Source organism: Perognathus longimembris, chromosome 12 (genome assembly GCF_023159225.1).
Source record: "Perognathus longimembris pacificus isolate PPM17 chromosome 12, ASM2315922v1, whole genome shotgun sequence".
Lineage (NCBI taxonomy): Eukaryota > Metazoa > Chordata > Mammalia > Rodentia > Heteromyidae > Perognathus > Perognathus longimembris.
The window spans coordinates 30,496,134-30,514,190 of NC_063172.1; the positions used below are offsets into that span (position 1 = coordinate 30,496,134).

Genomic DNA, 18,057 nt, shown 5'->3' on the forward strand with positions numbered 1-18,057 from the left:
AAAGTAAGTCTCAGATCTGTCTTCTCAGGCTGACTTCAAATCTCTATTCTCAGATCTTAGTTTCCTAAACAGCGAGGACCACGGTGTGAGCCACAGCATCCAGCTATATCACAAATTTTGTATTTATTTCCTGGGTAGGATATGTAGAACTCACACCAAGGGAGTGGTGGACTTGCCTAGTGGCTCAAACTCACAGCCACTGTGCCATTTCTGGTTTTCTGTTTAACTGGAGATGAGAGTCTTATGGACTCTCCTGCCTGGCTGGCTTTCAACCTTCAATCCTCTATCTCAGCCTCCTGAGTAGGTAGAATTGCAAGCAGAGCCACCAGCACCCAGCTTTGCCTAGTTAGGCTTTATAGGACCTTTGAGAACAAGCCCTCTTCTCCAGACAAGGGCTTCTTGACATAAGGAAGGGCTACAGGCACTGGACAAGGGCAGAATACACTATAAACAAAGGGAGTGGAAAGCAGTATGTTATTTCAAGTTATTACTTAAGTAACATGTTTCAGGCCTTTAAAACCCAACCTCCATACTAAAACATAATCCAAAAGTGCACTAGTCTGCCTTTCCTAACTAGAAACTATGAGAAACATCTTATTTCTGATCTTGAAAGCTATGACTCTGCCAACTGAGAATGCATCTACCCCAAATAATTGCCAAAATGTACAGGCATTTAAGTCTTCCAAGGGTCCATTTAAATTAACCCCAATTAGTGGCACTGTAGTTCAAATGGTAGAGAACCAGCCTTGAATTGAAGAGTTCAGGGACAGTGCTCAGGCCCAGAGATCAAGTTCCATGACCAACAAAAAAAAAAGAAGAAGAAGAAAAGAAAAAGCATGCAATAAATTAACCCCAAGTAGCCAAATATCTTTTTCATTAATGATTACATCCCAGTAGACTATAATCTACCATATTTAAAAAACAAGCAGAGTTTACATTAAATGTTTATCTTAAACTGAATAATTTGACTAAGATGGTAGAAAGGCATTCACTAACTTCAAGGATGACAGTTTTAATGGAAACATTGTGTTCAGGGAAGGCAAATGATCAAGTACCTATAGTGCTAGTAAGAACTAATAACCTATACGACAGCCTCCTCTCAAAAAATCTGAAATCCTGTGTTATGAACTATGAAAGAATATATGCTATATGCTTCTGTGGAGATAGAGAGTGGTTTGTTTGGAAATGGCCAGCTCTCGGTAATTTTCCCTCTAAAAAGAGGAAAGGGGCACCACATTCATGTCCCCTGCAGTCAGATTTCTCAGCCCACAGAGAAGGTGTACACAGAACTGTGTCAACTGGAAAATCCAACTAAAATGGTTGAAATACTACTACCTCTAGCCCTTCACCGCTTAATGATGAGCACCAAAACACCCATCCTTGGCTGGGCACACACTGGGTGCAGAAAAGGGCTGAAGATACTTGACTCCACTGCAGGAGGATGCCTGACTACATTAACCCAGCAGTGTCTATCACAGGAAGGAAGAGCATAGTAATCATGGTCACTAAACACCAAGGCAGACGTACAAAGGTATGCTTGTTACATGATGAGAGTGGAACAGCCTCAGGATCTAAAGAGCCTCATTAGCAATGGAAGGAGGATAGAACCTTCTATAAAACCAATGGTTCTTACAACTTGAAAGCTTAGGTATGTATTCCAGGGCACTCCTGTGGGTACACATAACACTATTAGTGGAGGGGGTGGGGAGCAGGGGGAGTATGTCATTTGTTCCTTTATAAAGTAGGGGGTGGGGGGCAAGGGACATGGTACCCCTAAAAGCACAGGTACTAAAGAGCTTCCTCTGTTGATTACACATCAGTCACATCCCCTCGAATTTGCTTCACAGAGCATACAGACAACCACAGCTAAGTTCTCTCAACTCCACTCCCTTCTCTAGCTTCAAGAAAAGAGGTGCAAGTGGCTGAAACTAATGTTATTAGAAGGATAATCTGGAACCTGCTTTTATTTCTAAAAATAAAAAGAAATTTTAAATAAAGGAAAACTTCAACTATAAATAGTATCCCACAAGTTGTAACTGTCATACAGCAAAACAGAACGACCCCACAGGTGACAAACGATAGGCTGTCTGGAGATTTAGGGGGGAAAATGGTACACAGTAAAAACCTACTTCCCTACATAGTCGAAATATTTCCTTTCTAATACCAACTGTGTAAGATTTTCTTCCCACACTGACCAATTCTCCAGCTCTCTGGATGAGTTGGGGCTGCCACAACTTCAGGTAGGAATTCCAAGTAGTGGACTTTCTTCAAGCAGTAAGGCTACCCATGTTTCTGTACGCCTTCGCTACACACAAGTTGGGTCCACTGTGACCCCTTCTCCTCAGACAGCTCATAAACATGAAAGGAAATACATATACAGGTTTGTTTTACAGATTTGGAAGAATAAGGGGACAGAAGGGGATGTCTTGCAGAGCCCTACGCAGGAGGCTCTGTCCCCATGGAATTGGAGACATAATCCCTGTTCACCACCTAGAAGCACTGTAAGTCGTGGTGTTCAGAGACTTACAGAGACGTCATCATACCCTTCCTAAAACTATCCAGAAGATCATTTACCCATTGCCTAATCTGGTGGTTGAGGATGTAACTCAGTGGTAGAATACTTGTTTGGCATGTACAAGACCCCAAGTTTCATCGTATGCAAATAAAACCAAAACAAATAAATAATTAAAATATATTTACGGAAAAAGTTGGCTAATTATAACAAAAGACATTCCTACTACTCAGAAAATAACAAGGATTTTAGGAGCTTTGTGTCATGAACCAAACTATATGGTTTGTTAATTGGAAACTTAAGATTTGTGAGCAAAATAACTAGCTGCTGCTTTGCCATGTCCCCCAAGCCTGAAAATCTAAGTGTACTACGCCACCTACTGTACACATCTCTTCCCCACTCTAACAGCATTCCAGGGAAACACAGAACCTCCTGTTGCTCCCTATTTCCTCTTCTTCTCTGCCTTCTCTCCTTCCCTTGCATTAAGAAAAAGGAAAGATTTCTTCCTGTAGTACCACAAATCAACTGTTTAATTATCTATTAAAGTCCAATCTGTGTCTACAAGCTTTGTCTCTTTATGTCTATAACCATAATACAAGCTTCTATCATTTGCTTTTTTTTTTTTTTTCCCTTCCCCTTCCTTTTTTTATCAGCCCTGGGCCATGAACTCAAGAGCCTGGGCACTGTCCCTGGCTTCTTTTTGCTCAAAGGCTAGAACTCCACTTGAGGCGTAGTGCCACTTCTGGCCTTTTCGGTTTATGCAGTGCTGAGAAATTGAACCCATGGCCTCATGGCCTCATGCATGTTAGGCAGGCAAGCACTCTACCATTAAGCCACATTCCCAACCCTTATATTCTGCTTCTTAAAGCATTAAGCCTTTCAAGCCTTTCCTCTGCTGTCATACTGCCTATAATAACTTAAACAACAATAAAAACATTTTACCCAGGGATATATCCCTTTTAACCAAACTTAGGCTGGATGCTTTTGCTTTGCTATAAAAGCTATGCTGCATGAATAGTTTATACATTTTTTTTTATCATTCCCTTAAGATACATTAGTAGAAACCCTTCCTAAAATGTTAAAACATAAAATCCAATGTCTCATATATCTGATATTAAAATCAGTAACAACCGGGGGGAGGGAGGGGGGTATGAGGGACAAGGTAACAAACAGTACAAGAAATGTATCCAATGCCTAGCGTATGAAACTGTAACCTCTATGTACATCAGTTTTATAATAAAAACTTAAAAAAAAATCAGTAACAACCATTTGAGTCATATGACTAAAGAAGAAATCATATTCCTTGTTTCCAGAAAAAACATGACACTTAAACAAAGACCATTATACTTATGGAAGAATACTGTAAAGAATTAAGAGCTGATTTAATGTCAGGCACTATGAGAACTATTATTACATTTCCCCCCAAAAATCTCAGGGAGTATCTACTCCAATCTCACCCTTGATGCTTTTTATATTACAAGCAACAGGAAGTCTATTGGACTGTGTCCACACTAGGCAGGTTAGGAAGACAGGAGATACATTATAGGAAGCTCCCTAACAGTTTTAAATAGCTGATGCCTTGGTGGTACAAAGGTTGAATTTGGGGGTGGGTAGGGGTGGAGGGCTGGTTCTGGGACCTGAACTCAGGGCCTGGGTGCTATACCTGAGTTTCTTTTGCTCAAGGGAAACACTCTACCCCTTGAGACACACAGCTTCATTTTCTGGCTTTTTTGGTAGTTTAGGAGCTTCATGGACTATCCTCCCTGTGCTGGCTTTGAACAAGGATCCTTAAATCTCAGGCTCCTAGTAGCTAAGATTACAAGGCATGAGCTACCGGCATCTGTCCAAAGTTTTAACCTCTCCCTTTCCCCCACTTTCTTCCTCTGACTAGTGAAATCTTTTTTTTGGGCCAGTCCTGGGCCTTGAACTCAGGGCCTGAGCACTATCCCTGGCTTTTTTTTTTTTTTTTTTTTGCTCAAGGCTAGCACTCTGCCACTTGAGTCACAGCGCCACTTCTGGCCATTTTCTGTATATGTGGTGCTGGGGAATCAAACCCAGGGCCTCATGTATACAAGGCAAGCACTCTTGCCACTAGGCCATATCCCCTGACTAGTGAAATCTTGAAAACTATAACTCCTCCAAGAAGACAACCAAGTCCTGAGAAAAGCATCCATGCATTTCCAGGTGTGTAGAAGATAGGTGTACTATACTAAGTGGAATGCATGCAAAAAAAAAGTGTTAACACATCACAATAAATCACAGCATTTCAAAGAGAACTAGGAAGAGTACTAGGAAGAACATGAATGTGAACTCTTTCTTGGAGGACAGCCAGGCTCTAATAGAAGAATGAAGCTATTGCACATACAAGACAAATGACATACAGAGTTAGCAATCAGAAAGGCCAGCCAAATACACCTCTGTGAAATTTCCCATAACCTACCAGACAGTGCACATTTTTTTGAAGATTTTGAGGTCACCTTTTCTTTTTAAGTATATTACACTGCTATTTCAGGCATAATCCGCATTACTTCTTTTTTCCGCCAGTCCTGGGGCTTGATCTCAGGGCCTGAGCACAGTCCTTGGCTTCTTTTTGCTCAAGGCTAGCACTCTACTACTTGAGCCACAGCGCCACTTCTGGCTTTTTCTGTTTATGTGGTGCTGGGGAAATCAAACTTTGGGCTTCATGCATGCTAGGCAAGCGCTCTACGGCTAAAACCACATTCCCAGCCCCTCAGCATTACTTTTTATCATTTGCTAGACTATGCATTTCATCACTGCATCATTTCTGGTATTGGAGGTATAAACTAAAGACATATGTATACGTGTGTGTGTATACACACACACACACACAAACACAGTTTTGGTAGGTTGTGGGACTTGAACTTAGGGCCTGATCACTGTCCCTAAGCCTCTGTGCTCAAAGCTAGTGTTCTACCACTTGAGCTACAGTGTCACTTTATTATTGAATGGCTAACTGGAGTTGGGGGGAGGGGAGGGGGGAGGGGCTAGGAATGTTGCTTAGTGGTAGAGTCCTTGCCTAGCATGCATAAAGACCTGGGTTCAATTTCTCAGAATCACAAACAGAAAAGGCCAGAAGTGGCACTTGGGGACAGTGCCCAGGACTGGAAGAAAAAAAAAAAATCTCATGGGGACTTTTCTGCCAGGGCTGGCTTTGATCTCAAACTCCTGAGTGGCTAGGATTACAAAGCATGAGCAACTGGCAACCGGCACTGGGCTAAGAGCTACAATTCTTTTTGTGAATTTTTATTTTTGCAAATTTGACTCTCTGAGCAAGTAAGGAGATGGGTTTTCTGCTTTAAAAAGGGCCATCAGACCTTGCTCGGAGCTTCACTTCTGGGCACCCAACTGCCCAGTGTAGTTAGTCCCAGCCAGGACTAAATTGTCTATTTGCTGTTCTCTATGTCTGTCTGTGTGGTCTCTCCTGGTGGTCTTCCCAACACTTGTCACTGGAGCTGGTGACTTTTTTCTTAACTATATTTCTGTATCAGTCAGACTCAAAAGAAAGCCCAACTAGATGAAATGTTCTGAAGCCGAACAATGTACCTGCATTATGTTAATCTACCTACAACATGACATTAAAGTTAATTTTTCTTGCCTATCCTAAACAGTTAAGAATTTTCCTATATGGGGCTGGGAATATGGCCTAGTGGCAAGAGTGCTTGACTTGTATACATGAAGACCTGGGTTCGATTCCCCAGCACCACATATATAGAAAACGGCCAGAAGTGGCACTGTGGCTCAAGTGGTAGAGTGCTAGCCTTGAGCAAAAAGAAGCCAGGGACAGTGCTCAGGCCCTGAGTCCAAGGCCCAGGACTGCCCCCCCCTCCAAAAAAAATTCCTATAGTGCTATAATTCTTTTATTTATAAGATTATAATTCTTTTATTTGGATTCACAACTTCAGGCATCATTTTGGTTAAATATTAATCTCACTTATAAAGCATCCTAGCTAGGAGCCAGTGACTCACACCTCTTAAGAGGCTGTGATCTGAGGATTGCGGTTTGAAAGCAGCCTGGGCAGGAAAGTCAAAGACTCATCTCCAATTAACTACCAGAGCACTGGAAGTAGTGCCTGGCTCAAAGTGGTAAAGTGCTGGCCTTGAGCAAAAGAGCTCAAGGACAGTGCCCAGACCCTACATTCAAGCTCCACATCTGACAAAAAAGTAAAAAAAAAAAGCACCCTCATTCCATAGGAATTGGACCTACTACATTCATATTCACCAAATCTAAGTGAAAGAAATCTTTTCCTGTGGCTTCAGGTTTATTATGTTACTGTACTTTTTCTCTGGAGGACACTTTGTAATGACAGTAGGGAGAGTTATGTATATACCATGCGATTTACACATCACTGTTTTAAAGGAGAGAGCCTCTCTCTCTCTTAAGGCATCAAGATTGCTGTCACCAGAGCACTGCAGTGCATCAAAAGGGCACCACCTTGGGATATTTTAAACTCTCAGAGGAAATAACACCACCTCTTACATACTGCAAAGAATACCGTTAAGCCATCTGGACATGTCTACTTAATAAAAGCAGCACATTGATTTTCATGGCCTAAAGGTGCCAAAAAGTCATTTACAATGAAGGTATTTTGTACTAAGACATTGTAACCCTATGCCAAAGGCATTTTCTTCAAGATCTTTACTTTGGTTTGGTTGAAACACTGGAGGGATTAATCCTATGAGACATCTCTAGTATCTACTAACACCTCATCTGTCCTCCCTCTTGGCAGAATTTGAGAACACATGGATCTGTGTAACAGCATATGTACCGCTTGAGAGAAGGGGGAAAAAAAGGCAGATTTATTTTCTACCAACAAGAGCTCTAGTAGCTTTCCACAGAGGTCAACATGTATCTATTTAGCTTGAGAAAAGAGCCATGTGGGGAGTGAATTGGGGAGGGGGGATGGTGGGAGAAAAATGAGGGAAGAGGTAACAAGTTTGATAAGAAATATATTCACGGACTTACATAAGAAACTGTAACTGCTCTGTACATCACTTTGACAACAAATTAATTATTTTAAAAAGAGCCACAATATAGGGTCCCTTCCTTTAAATTGTCCAGATTATCTTCAAGTAACATTCCCCACAAACTACAAGTAGACTTTCTAGAGAAAGGCTAACTCAAGGTCTGAGGCAAACAATATACAAGATAAGCCTAGAACATCTTTTACTATACTGGAAAGGCAAGGAAGCCATCAAAGACAACAATGTTGGCCAAGTAAGCACTCAGAAGCTATGTTGATGAAGTATCATCTGACTACAGATGGTACCATTTGTACTAGCTGTTTATACAAAGCTTTGTTTTTCCTCTTTGAATGATGCAAAATGGCTACGGAATAAATTTCCCTAGACTCTATCAAAACTGTTGTGCAGGACTCCATACACCCCATCAGTTCATTTATGATTTAAAAGTAATCTCAGTAGTCACTATTGAAAATGTACTACTTTGAGGCTGGGAATGTGGCTTGGTGACAGAGTGCTTCCCTAGCATTCATGAAGGCCTGGGTTCGATTCCTCAAAACCACATTAACAGAAAAGGCCAGAAGTGGTACTGTGACTCAAGTGGCAAAAAGAAACTCAAGGACAGTGCCCAGGCCTTGAGTTCAAGCCCCAGGACTGGCAATAAATGAATGAATGAATGAATGAGAAAAGGAAATGTACTACCTTGTTACTCAGAAAACTTACAAAGAGAATGAACAAGGACCACTGGCTCCTTTTTTTTTTTGTTACAGGTGTGAGCCACCAGTGCCAAGCAAGGGTGTATTTGGATCTTTTTTTCCCTCCATTTCCTGGGTGACCTGAGATGAATAGTCCTGCTGACATGGCTCACTCTTTTAGCACAGGACCATAATGGAGCAAGCCAAATAGACTGAAACCTCTTTCATCCTTTCATTCTTTTAATTTTTTTTAAATCATAGCAATAAAAAAAATACAGTGTATAGTAGTTTTTAAAAATAAGCCACAAAGGGGCTGGGGATATGGCCTAGTGGCAAGAGTGCCTGCCTCATATACATGAGGCCCTGGGTTCGATTCCCCAGCACCACATATACAGAAAATGGCCAGAAGTGGCACTGTGGCTCAAGTGGCAGAGTGCTAGCCTTGAGCAAAAAAGGAAGCTAGGGACAGTGCTCAGGCCCTGAGTCCAAGGCCCAGGACTGGCCGAAAAAACAAAACAAAACAAAAAATAAGCCACAAAGGTCAGGCGCCAGTGGCTTGCCTGTGATCCTAGCTACTCAGGAGGCTGAAATCTGAGGATCATGGTTCAAAACCAATCTGGGCAGGAAAGTCCATGAAGCTCTTATCTCCAATTTACCACCAGAAAACTGGAAGTGGTGCTGTGGCTCAAGTGGTAGAGCACTAGCCTTGAGCTGAAGAGCTCAGGGACAGCACCCAGGCCCACAGGTTCAAGCCCAGTGATGGATAACAAACACACAAACTACAAGTTGAGCCGGCTAATCATAAGGAGCATGAAATGCATTTAACTCTAATGACTAAATAGCTGTTAAACGTGTTTCAAAACTAGTACCAAGGGGCTGGGAATATGGCCTAGTGGTATAGTGCTCGCCTCGTATACATGAAGCTCTGGGTTCGATTCCTCAGCACCACATATATACAGATAAAAGCCAGAAGTGGCACTGTGGTTCAAGTGGTAGAGTGCTAGCCTTGAGCAAAAAGAAGCCAGGAACAGTGCTCAGGCCCTGAGTCCAAGGCCCAGGACTGGCAACAAAATAAAACAAAACCGGTACCAAGTCTACTAGAAACATTAAGAACTACTATACACTAGCTGGTGGGAGATCTCACCTCTTGTGATATCACACTTACCGTGGTGTCATTGCTGGTAACATAAACCAGGACATCAGAGGAATTCCTGCCATTGATGTAGCGGTAGCAGTTCCAAACACAGCTAATCAAGTAACCCTGAAATTAAATAGTGGACACTGGGTTTTAAAATTTCAAACTACACACAGTATAAATTTTTTTGTTTACACAAATTACACGTTAGTTCGGCGAAACCAACCAACAGCCCTTTAATTGCAAATGCTGAGTATCGGAACTTTTTGGCACAAACTTCCATTATACAGCCCTAATCTGAAAGAAGATAAATTTCTTTTAAAAAGGAAAGTAACAATGACTTCACTACAAACACATCTTATCCCCCAAACTAACAGATCACATTAGTCAACTTAGCATACACTTTTCCAGTTTCTTTAGCAATAATTTTTGAGGTGAAGCATTTGAGTCAGACTGTCCTGAAAACTCACAATCTTTCTGCCTTATCTTAATTATGTGGTTATCTATGATTTTATCTACATGTATTATCTTTTTGAAGAATAAAACAGGTTCACAGCATACAAAATCATTTCATATCCTGAAAAGAAAATACTGAAACACTCCTTCTCAAAATGTAATGTCAACAGAACACTGCTTAGCCAGGAGCCAGTGGCTCACACCTGTGATACTAGTTGCTCAGAAAGCTGAGATCTAAAGGATCATGGTTCAAAGCCAGACCTATCAGATAAGAAGCCACAAGAAGTGTGTGACTCTTATTTCCAATTAACCACCAAAAAGGCAAAAGTGGAGAAGTGGAACTGTAGATAAAGTGGTAGAGTACTAGCCTTGAGCCTAAGAGCCCAGGGACAGCGCTCAGGCCCTAAGTCAAGTCCCAGGACCAACACAAAACAAACAAGTTAGCTGGGCACTGGTGACTCACACCTGTAATCCCAGGAGTGTCTCCATGAGATTCTTATCTCCACTTAAACACTGAAAAACTTGGGGAAGTGGCGCTGGTTTAAAGTGGTAAAGTAGTGGGCTGGGAATATGGCCTAGTGGCAAGAGTGCTTGCCTCATATACATGAGGCCCTGGGTTCGATTCCTCAGCACCACATATACAGAAAATGGCCAGAAGTGGCGCTGTGGCTCAAGTGGCAGAGTGCTAGCCTTGAGCAAAAAGGAAGCCAGGGACAGTGCTCAGGCCCTGAGTTCACCGCCTAGGACTGGCAAAATAAATAAATAAATGAAGTAGTAAAGTACTAGCCTTGAGCAAAAGAGCTCAGGGACAGTGCTCAGGCCCTAAGTTCAAGTCCCACAAACAAACAAAAAAAAGGTTAGAAATAAAGTTCATAGAAGAGGTTTAAATATTGACATACTTTAAATCATCTGTAACTACACTAGAACTAAACTATTTAAAAATTTGCTAGTTCTAGTTCTAAAATTTGGCAGTTAATAACCAGATTAAATGCAGGGGAACTGAAAACTTGATCCAATCTGGCGAGAATGTAAAATGGTTCAGGCAATTTGGAAAACTCAGGCATACCTTCTAATCCAAGTTATCAGGTGAAGTTAGAATTCCATATTCAGGGGAAACACACTGTATAGACAATGTTTGCATGTGACTGTGCAAAGAGGCATTGTTCGTAGTGAAAAAGTGGGAGCAAATCAAATGTCTATCAACTGGCAAATAGATTCACAAAAGGTGGTATACCCATACATTGAAATAGTATACTGCAACAGTGGCACATCTTGAACGGAAACATGGTAAGCGAAAGGAGCTAACCACAAAGAACTGTATTTGGCAACCCCTTTGTTAAATCTCTGTACTTACCTTAAATGTCAAGATAATGCTGATCAACAGAAGAATAATAAGGACCAAACAGGTAGGATTTATCGACATTATATCATCTCTGTAGGGAAAATCAGCAGGCTGACAAAGAATGAAGCACCATTAGAAAGTTTCAGTAGCCATTCAAGGTTAAGTACATAGGTAATAATTCAGATATGCTATCAAAAAGCAATTGGAACAGCAATACTTACAATATGTTGTAAACTAACTGCACAACTCGGGAGGGGGTGAGATATGGGGAGGAGGGAAAATGGAGAAAAATGAGGGAGGGGATAACAAGTTGGGTCAGAAATGTACTCACTACCTTACATGCCCAATTCTGTGTGTTAGGATTTTGCATGAGTGGTACGTAATAAAGAAGCTTCAATGTTGAAGAAAATGGAGCAGATGGGTGCCAGTGGCCCTTTCCTAGCTAGCATCTAGCATGCATAAGGGCCTAAGTTCAATTCTTAGCATATAATGGTGGTGGTGGTAAATGAGATTAAGTTGGAAATATGTAACCATTTCCATAACAATGCTGGCACTGATTTTACTACAGAAAAGTGGCTCACATCTGTAATCCTAGCTGCTCAGGAGGCTGAGAACTCAAGATAGTGGTTTAAAGTTAATCTGGTCAGGAAAATCCACAAGACTTGCAATTAACTACCAGAAAACTGGAAGAGGTACTGTGGGCTCAATGTGGTAGAGTACTAGCACTGGGTAAGAGCTCAGGGACAGAGCACAAGCCTTGAGCCCAAGTCTCACAACCAACAAAAACAGTGGACATGGTCTGTACAAAAAGTTAGGGTCTGGGACTGGGGATATGGCCTAGTGGCAAGAGTGCTTGCCCCGTATACATGAGGCCCTGGGTTCAATTCCCCAGCGCCACATATATAGAAAATGGCCAGAAGTGGCACTGTGACTCAAGTGGCAGAGTGCTAGCCTTGAGTAAAAAGAAGCCAGGGACAGTTGCTCAGGCCCTTAGTCCAAGCCCCAGGACTGGCCAAAAAAAAGTTGGGGTCTATATGAACTGTTAAGACCCAGTATAAGCAGATAAACAGAACAGTGTTAGAATTGAGATGGAGTGCATCTGCAGCCTTCTCCAATAATAGCTTGTTAACAGGGGCCTCCAGATCAGATCAACATTCCCATTCATTATTGTCTCTTAAGCAATACAGATAAGGTGAAGAAGGCCTTGCTACACAGCCCACACCGATCTTTTTAACTTTTTTCAAGATGCAAAAATCTGCAAACTAGTATATATGCAGGTATTTCTAGACCTATGCCCTTTACACCTAACCAGGTTTCACTTGGGACAAAAACAATTCCTGACAAGGCTACATACCAGCTGTCGAATGTATTCCCGAATGGAATTTGGATAAACAAGCACAGTGACTGCAACCAAGGTGTTCAGGGCAAAATCGAAGATCTGGTAACAGAAGAACGGGATGATCCAGGCAGCATGTTGCTAAACATGACAAAACAAAATTTAACACGGTGAATAACACAAAACTTTCATTTGCTCGAAGAAAACTTTTACTAATCTAAAGAACTGGTGAGGAATTGAAGGTAATTAGCCACTGGCATGTCAAGTGTCAGTCAATAGTAACAAGACTGAGTGTGTGTGTGGGAGTTTAACAATAGTTCCTCTTGTTTTTCTAGTACTGTGTAACAAGTGAGAGGTTTCTGAAAACTTTTACAGAAAATAGACTACTTTAGCTTGCTCTAAATAATTATACTGATGCATGTGGAAAGGATAGATGAAAAGGCCTGACCTTGTATTATAGATGATTACCTTGTATGCTCCATAAGTAGCCATTGCACATATCAGGATCATGAGAAGAGAAATTGCAATAGCAATGCACATGTCTGTAGAAAGGTTTAAAAAAAAAAAAAGACAATTAAGATTTAGATCTACAAAATAAGCATTTATTTTTTTTCTCAAATTTTTATTATCAAACTGACGTACAGAGAGTTTACAGTATCATACGTTGGGCATTGGATACATTTCTTGTACTGTTTGTTGCCTTGTCCCTCATGCCCCCCTCCCTCCCCCCCTTTCCCTCCCCCCCCCCAGTTGTTCAGTTCACTTACACCAAAGAGTTTTGCAAGTATTGCTTTTGTAGTTATTTCTCTTTTTTTACCCTGTGTCTCTCGAATTTGGTATTTAAAAAAATCTTTACAAATCCACTGTTTATAAGCCAATTATAAATGAAAATTTTGCCGGATCCTAGCAGCTCATGTCTGTAATCTCAGCTTCTCAGGATCATGGTTCTAAAGCCAGCCTGAACAGGAAAGTTTGAGACTCTTATTTCCAATTAACCCCCAGAAAACCAGAAGAGGAGCCATAGCTCAAAATGGTAGAATGGCAGGCTAGATTAAAAAGGCTCAGAGACAGTGCAAAGGTCACAAGGAGTTCAAGCCCCACAAATGACTAATAAGTAAATCCCACAACTGACCAATAAATAAATAAATAAAACAAAACAAACAAATAAATAAAACTTCATGGTGGGGCTGGAAATATGGCCTAGTGGTAGAGTGCTTTGCCTTGCATGCATGAAGCCCTGGGCTCATTCCTCAGCACCACAAACAGAAAAGGCCAGAAATGGCGCTGTGGCTCAAGTGGCAGAGTGCTAGCCTTGAGCAAAAGGAAGCCAGGGACAGTGCTCAGACCCTGAGTTCAAGCCACAGGACTGGCAAAAAACAAAAACAAACAACAACAAAAAAAAAACACTTTATGGTGTCTAAACTTCTAGAGTTCTTTCAGAACCTGAGAATGTGAAAGCTAATAGACAAAAGTACTCAAAAAAAGTACTCTATCACATAAATGACCATAGATACGAGACTATTAATGGAAGACACTAGTTACTGATAGCCAAAAAAAAAAAGTTGGTTGTGTAACCAACCTTTGAGTTGAGTCTTAATTCCTTAATTCAGGTGTATGTTTTTGGTCATAAGTAACAACTTATAAATTCCTACATTCTTCCAAACTACAATTATAACCGTCTCCTAACTTCTCAACTTATTTAAAACAAAATCTCAAGTTCTTCTCATGGCCATGATGTCCCAGTTTATTCTCAATTGTGCCTACTTATCTAATCTTTGCTCGGCTACCCCCCCCCCCCGCCCATGGTTAACACAATCCAGCCACACCATTTGGCAGCAAGGTCACACTATCTCAGGGCCTTGTATTTGCACCTTCATTTTCTTTCCCATGATCAGAGCCCCCTTTTTAATTAATCAGGTCTCCACTCCACTGCAATGTTAGCACCTCAGAGTAAGTATTCTAGCTAGCACAGCCATTCCTCCACTTATTATGCCTCACTGTGCTATAACTATCACTAATAACCTTGTTCCTACTTGTTGCTAGGATATTGTTTCTTTCCAAAACAGTAACCTTCTTGGTAAAGGATTTTATCTTGCTGACAAGTCTATCATCTAGAGGAGAAATGCCCCTACAGTAGGCACCAGCATTTATGGGCACTGAACATTTCAAATGAGGTTCATGTAAATTGAGATGTACAGTAAGATGATCATACACTGGACATCCATGACTGTTGTCAGAGAAAAAGGACGTAAACTATCTCATTCATGACTCTTACACTGATTACATGCTGAAATGTTAATATTTAGATATATAACCAAGTTAATTTAATCGTTGTTTTTTTTTTTGGTCTTTCTAAATGTGACTACTAGAGAAGAAAGATGGCGCCGATAGAATAGGGAGGCACCCCGACTCGCTCCAACGGCATAGTGAGCTGGGAACCCCAACACCCAACACCCCATCAAGAACCCAGCAAAACCAGCAGCCAGAAGCAGTGGAGAAACGCAGGAAAACAAAAAGGAGCAAAAAAGAAGAACCGAAAACCTACACGGAGCCGGAGATTCACCGGGGCACCCTCCCCCCTCCAGCCAACCCTGGCCCAAACAGGGTCAGGCTGGGAAAGGGGAACCCGGCGATCGGCAGACAGGCTGCCAGGAGCGCAGAATTCATATAGGGGGAGACCCCACGGACACAAGGCAGGGTGCGGACCAAGACACACCGGCAGCGACGAGAAGTTCGGGTCCACACCGGGTTTGGACAAGGGAACCCAGCGCGGCAGAAATCGGGAACCAGGGAAGCCACCACGACACTTAGCCAACCCCTGGAGGGCCAACGGCTGCGAGGGACACACACACAAAGCAGCAAAAGTGAGTGCCCTCCCTCCCCCCTCCCCCACCCCTGAGGGAACAAAGAACCCACAAATCAGGCGGGGAAGCTCCCATCAGGCGCTGGGAAGTCAGTTTAGCAGGGGAAGGGCTCAGCAGCACCAACACCCCACAGGTTCCTGAACTGGCAGAACCGGCCCCGCCCCCTTCCCAACAGGGGCCGGGAGACAGCCAGTTGTGCAAACCCCACCTGAGGCGCCTGGACCTCGCAGACTCTTACAACTAAAACCACAGGCGCTGGTGGGCAATACCAGCCCAGCAGGGTCACTTGAGCCTGATCACGTCCCCCCTCCTCACAGCGGAGGTGAGGTCTGAAGGTGCCAAGCCACACCCGGACAGTCGATCCCACTGGGCCCCACACGTACCCCCCCCCCAATGGACTCGTGGGAGGGCGCAAGCACAACCCAACAACCCAGGACTTGCTCTGGGAGGCATATCCCGCCTAAGTGCCTGTTGCACTGGACGCACAGCGCACAGGAGGGCGGGGCCCCCGGCGACAGCGCCCGCTTTGGTAGGCGTACCCTGCACTGGTGGGCGGGGCCACAGCTACAGCACCTGCTGCCGTAGACACGCCTACACAGAAGGGAGGGAAGATCTACACAGACCTCCAGATGCGCAAATCACAAAGAAACATAACTCAGTTCATCAAAGGACAAGCCAACTCGCCAGCTCCAAAAAGCAGCACGACTGAAGAGGAGATGGAGAATAAAAAAGCAAATGAGGACATGTTAACAGGAATGATCGAAACCGTCAGAAATGAAATCAGAAAACAATTCCAGGAGTTTAGAGCGGAAATCTGGAACGACACCCAGGAAGACAAGAAATGGAAGCAAAACTGGATACAATGCAAGCCTCGTTTAAAGAAATGGAAGCAAAAATGGATACAATGCAAGCCGCCTTTAAAGAAAATCTCCACACCCTGAGAATTGAAATGCATGAAAAAATAGATTTAAAATACAACTCTTTAAAGGAAGAAATTTCCACGATCAGAGCTGATATGACAACCATGAATAGCTCTCTGACATCCATAAACTCAGCAATTGAAACCATAACACAAAGAGTGGACCATATGGAATCCAGAATCTCTCGCCTGGACGATGAAGCAGCTGACAACAACCAGAAAATGACCACACTCCAAGAAAAGGTGAAGCTTCAGGGAAGATTAATCCAGGAACTAATGGACAAAGACAAGAGATATAATCTGCGCATAATTGGAATAGAAGAAGGAGCCGAATACCAGAGCAGAGGGCTTAATCATGTTCTCAATAAAGTTATTGCAGAAAACTTCCCCAATCTCACAGGGGACCCCATCCAGGTAACCGAAGCCTATAGGACACCTGGCAGGCCAGACCCCAGGAAAACCACCCCAAGGCACATAATATTCAAGACTACAGACCTCAAGATTAAAGAGCAAATTCTGAATTCAGCCAAAGCGAAGAAGGAAACTTTTTTCAATGGGAAGAGGATTCGAATAACATCTGACTTATCCACACAAACTTACCAAGCTCGAAGTGAGTGGAAGAACACCATCCAAGTACTTCAGAATAACAATTTACAACCTCGGATCAAATATCCAGCGAAACTGGAGTTCACATTCGAAGTGAGAACCAGATCTTTCCACACCAAAGAGGAACTAAAGGAGTATGTGAATAAAAAACCAGCCCTACAGCGAATATTAAGAGGGGAACCCCACCCAACAGAGATCGTAAAAGAAACACAGACAGAATCAGAAAGAAACTTCAATAGCCAAAGTCCAGCAGAAACACAAGCTCACTAAAGACAAGAAGAAAAAAAAAAAAGAAGAAGAAGAAGAAGAAAAAACAGCCCACCAAGAAAATGGAAGGAGAAAAAACACCCTTATCCTTGATCTCTTTAAATATAAATGGTTTAAACTCCCCGATAAAGAGGAGCAGACTGGCAGAATGGATTCGCAAACAAAAAGTTGACATCTGCTGTCTACAAGAGACCCACCTTACAGCAAGGGACAAAAACAGGCTTCGAGTGAAAGGATGGAGCAAGATCTACCAAGCAAATGCATCCACCAAAACGGCAGGTGTAGCCATCCTGATCTCAGACAAGCTTGACTTCTCTTTAAAGTCCACTCAAAAAGACAAAGAAGGACACTACATATTAATACAAGGAAAAATACAGAATCAAGAAATCACGGTGATAAATGTATACTCACCAAACAAAAGAGGCCCGACATATGTCAAGCAAATTCTCAAAGAATTACAGAGCAAGATAGACGCAAACACAATCATAGTGGGTGACATTTGTACTACCATGTTTATCGCGGCACAATTCACAATAGCTAAAATATGGAAACAACCCAGATGCCCCTCCACAGACGAATGGATCCAAAAAATATGGTACTTATACACAATGGAATACTACATAGCGATTAGGAATGGTGAAATATTGTTATTTGCAGGGAAATGGTCGGAACTCGAACAAATAATGTTGAGTGAGACAAGCCTAGAACACAGAAAACAAAGGGGCATGATCTCCCTGATATATGACTGTTAACAAAGGGAGACGGAGAGACAGTAGAGACCAAGTCTGTGAATACTGTATATGTTCTTGATACATTGTATATTGCATATATGTCAACCTGACCTAGACAAGGGATAGAAAAACAGGTTGTAAGATATCATAAGAAATGTACACACTGCCCTACTATGTAACTGCACCCTCTTTGCACAACACCTTGTAAAAAAAT

At 42.3% G+C, this 18,057-nt stretch overlaps 1 protein-coding gene across 1 annotated transcript in view; it reads right to left on the reverse strand.

Annotated features, from left to right (window-relative positions):
• Positions 1 to 18,057, reverse strand: part of Laptm4b (lysosomal protein transmembrane 4 beta) — a 70,892-nt gene that overhangs the window by 6,106 nt on the left and 46,729 nt on the right. The window contains exons 3-6 of the mRNA XM_048358744.1: positions 12,925 to 12,998; positions 12,475 to 12,597; positions 11,133 to 11,231; positions 9,353 to 9,448 (exon numbers count right to left, since the gene is read on the reverse strand). Coding sequence (XP_048214701.1) covers positions 9,353 to 9,448; positions 11,133 to 11,231; positions 12,475 to 12,597; positions 12,925 to 12,998 — 392 coding nt within the window. The remainder of the gene's footprint in view (positions 1 to 9,352; positions 9,449 to 11,132; positions 11,232 to 12,474; positions 12,598 to 12,924; positions 12,999 to 18,057) is intronic.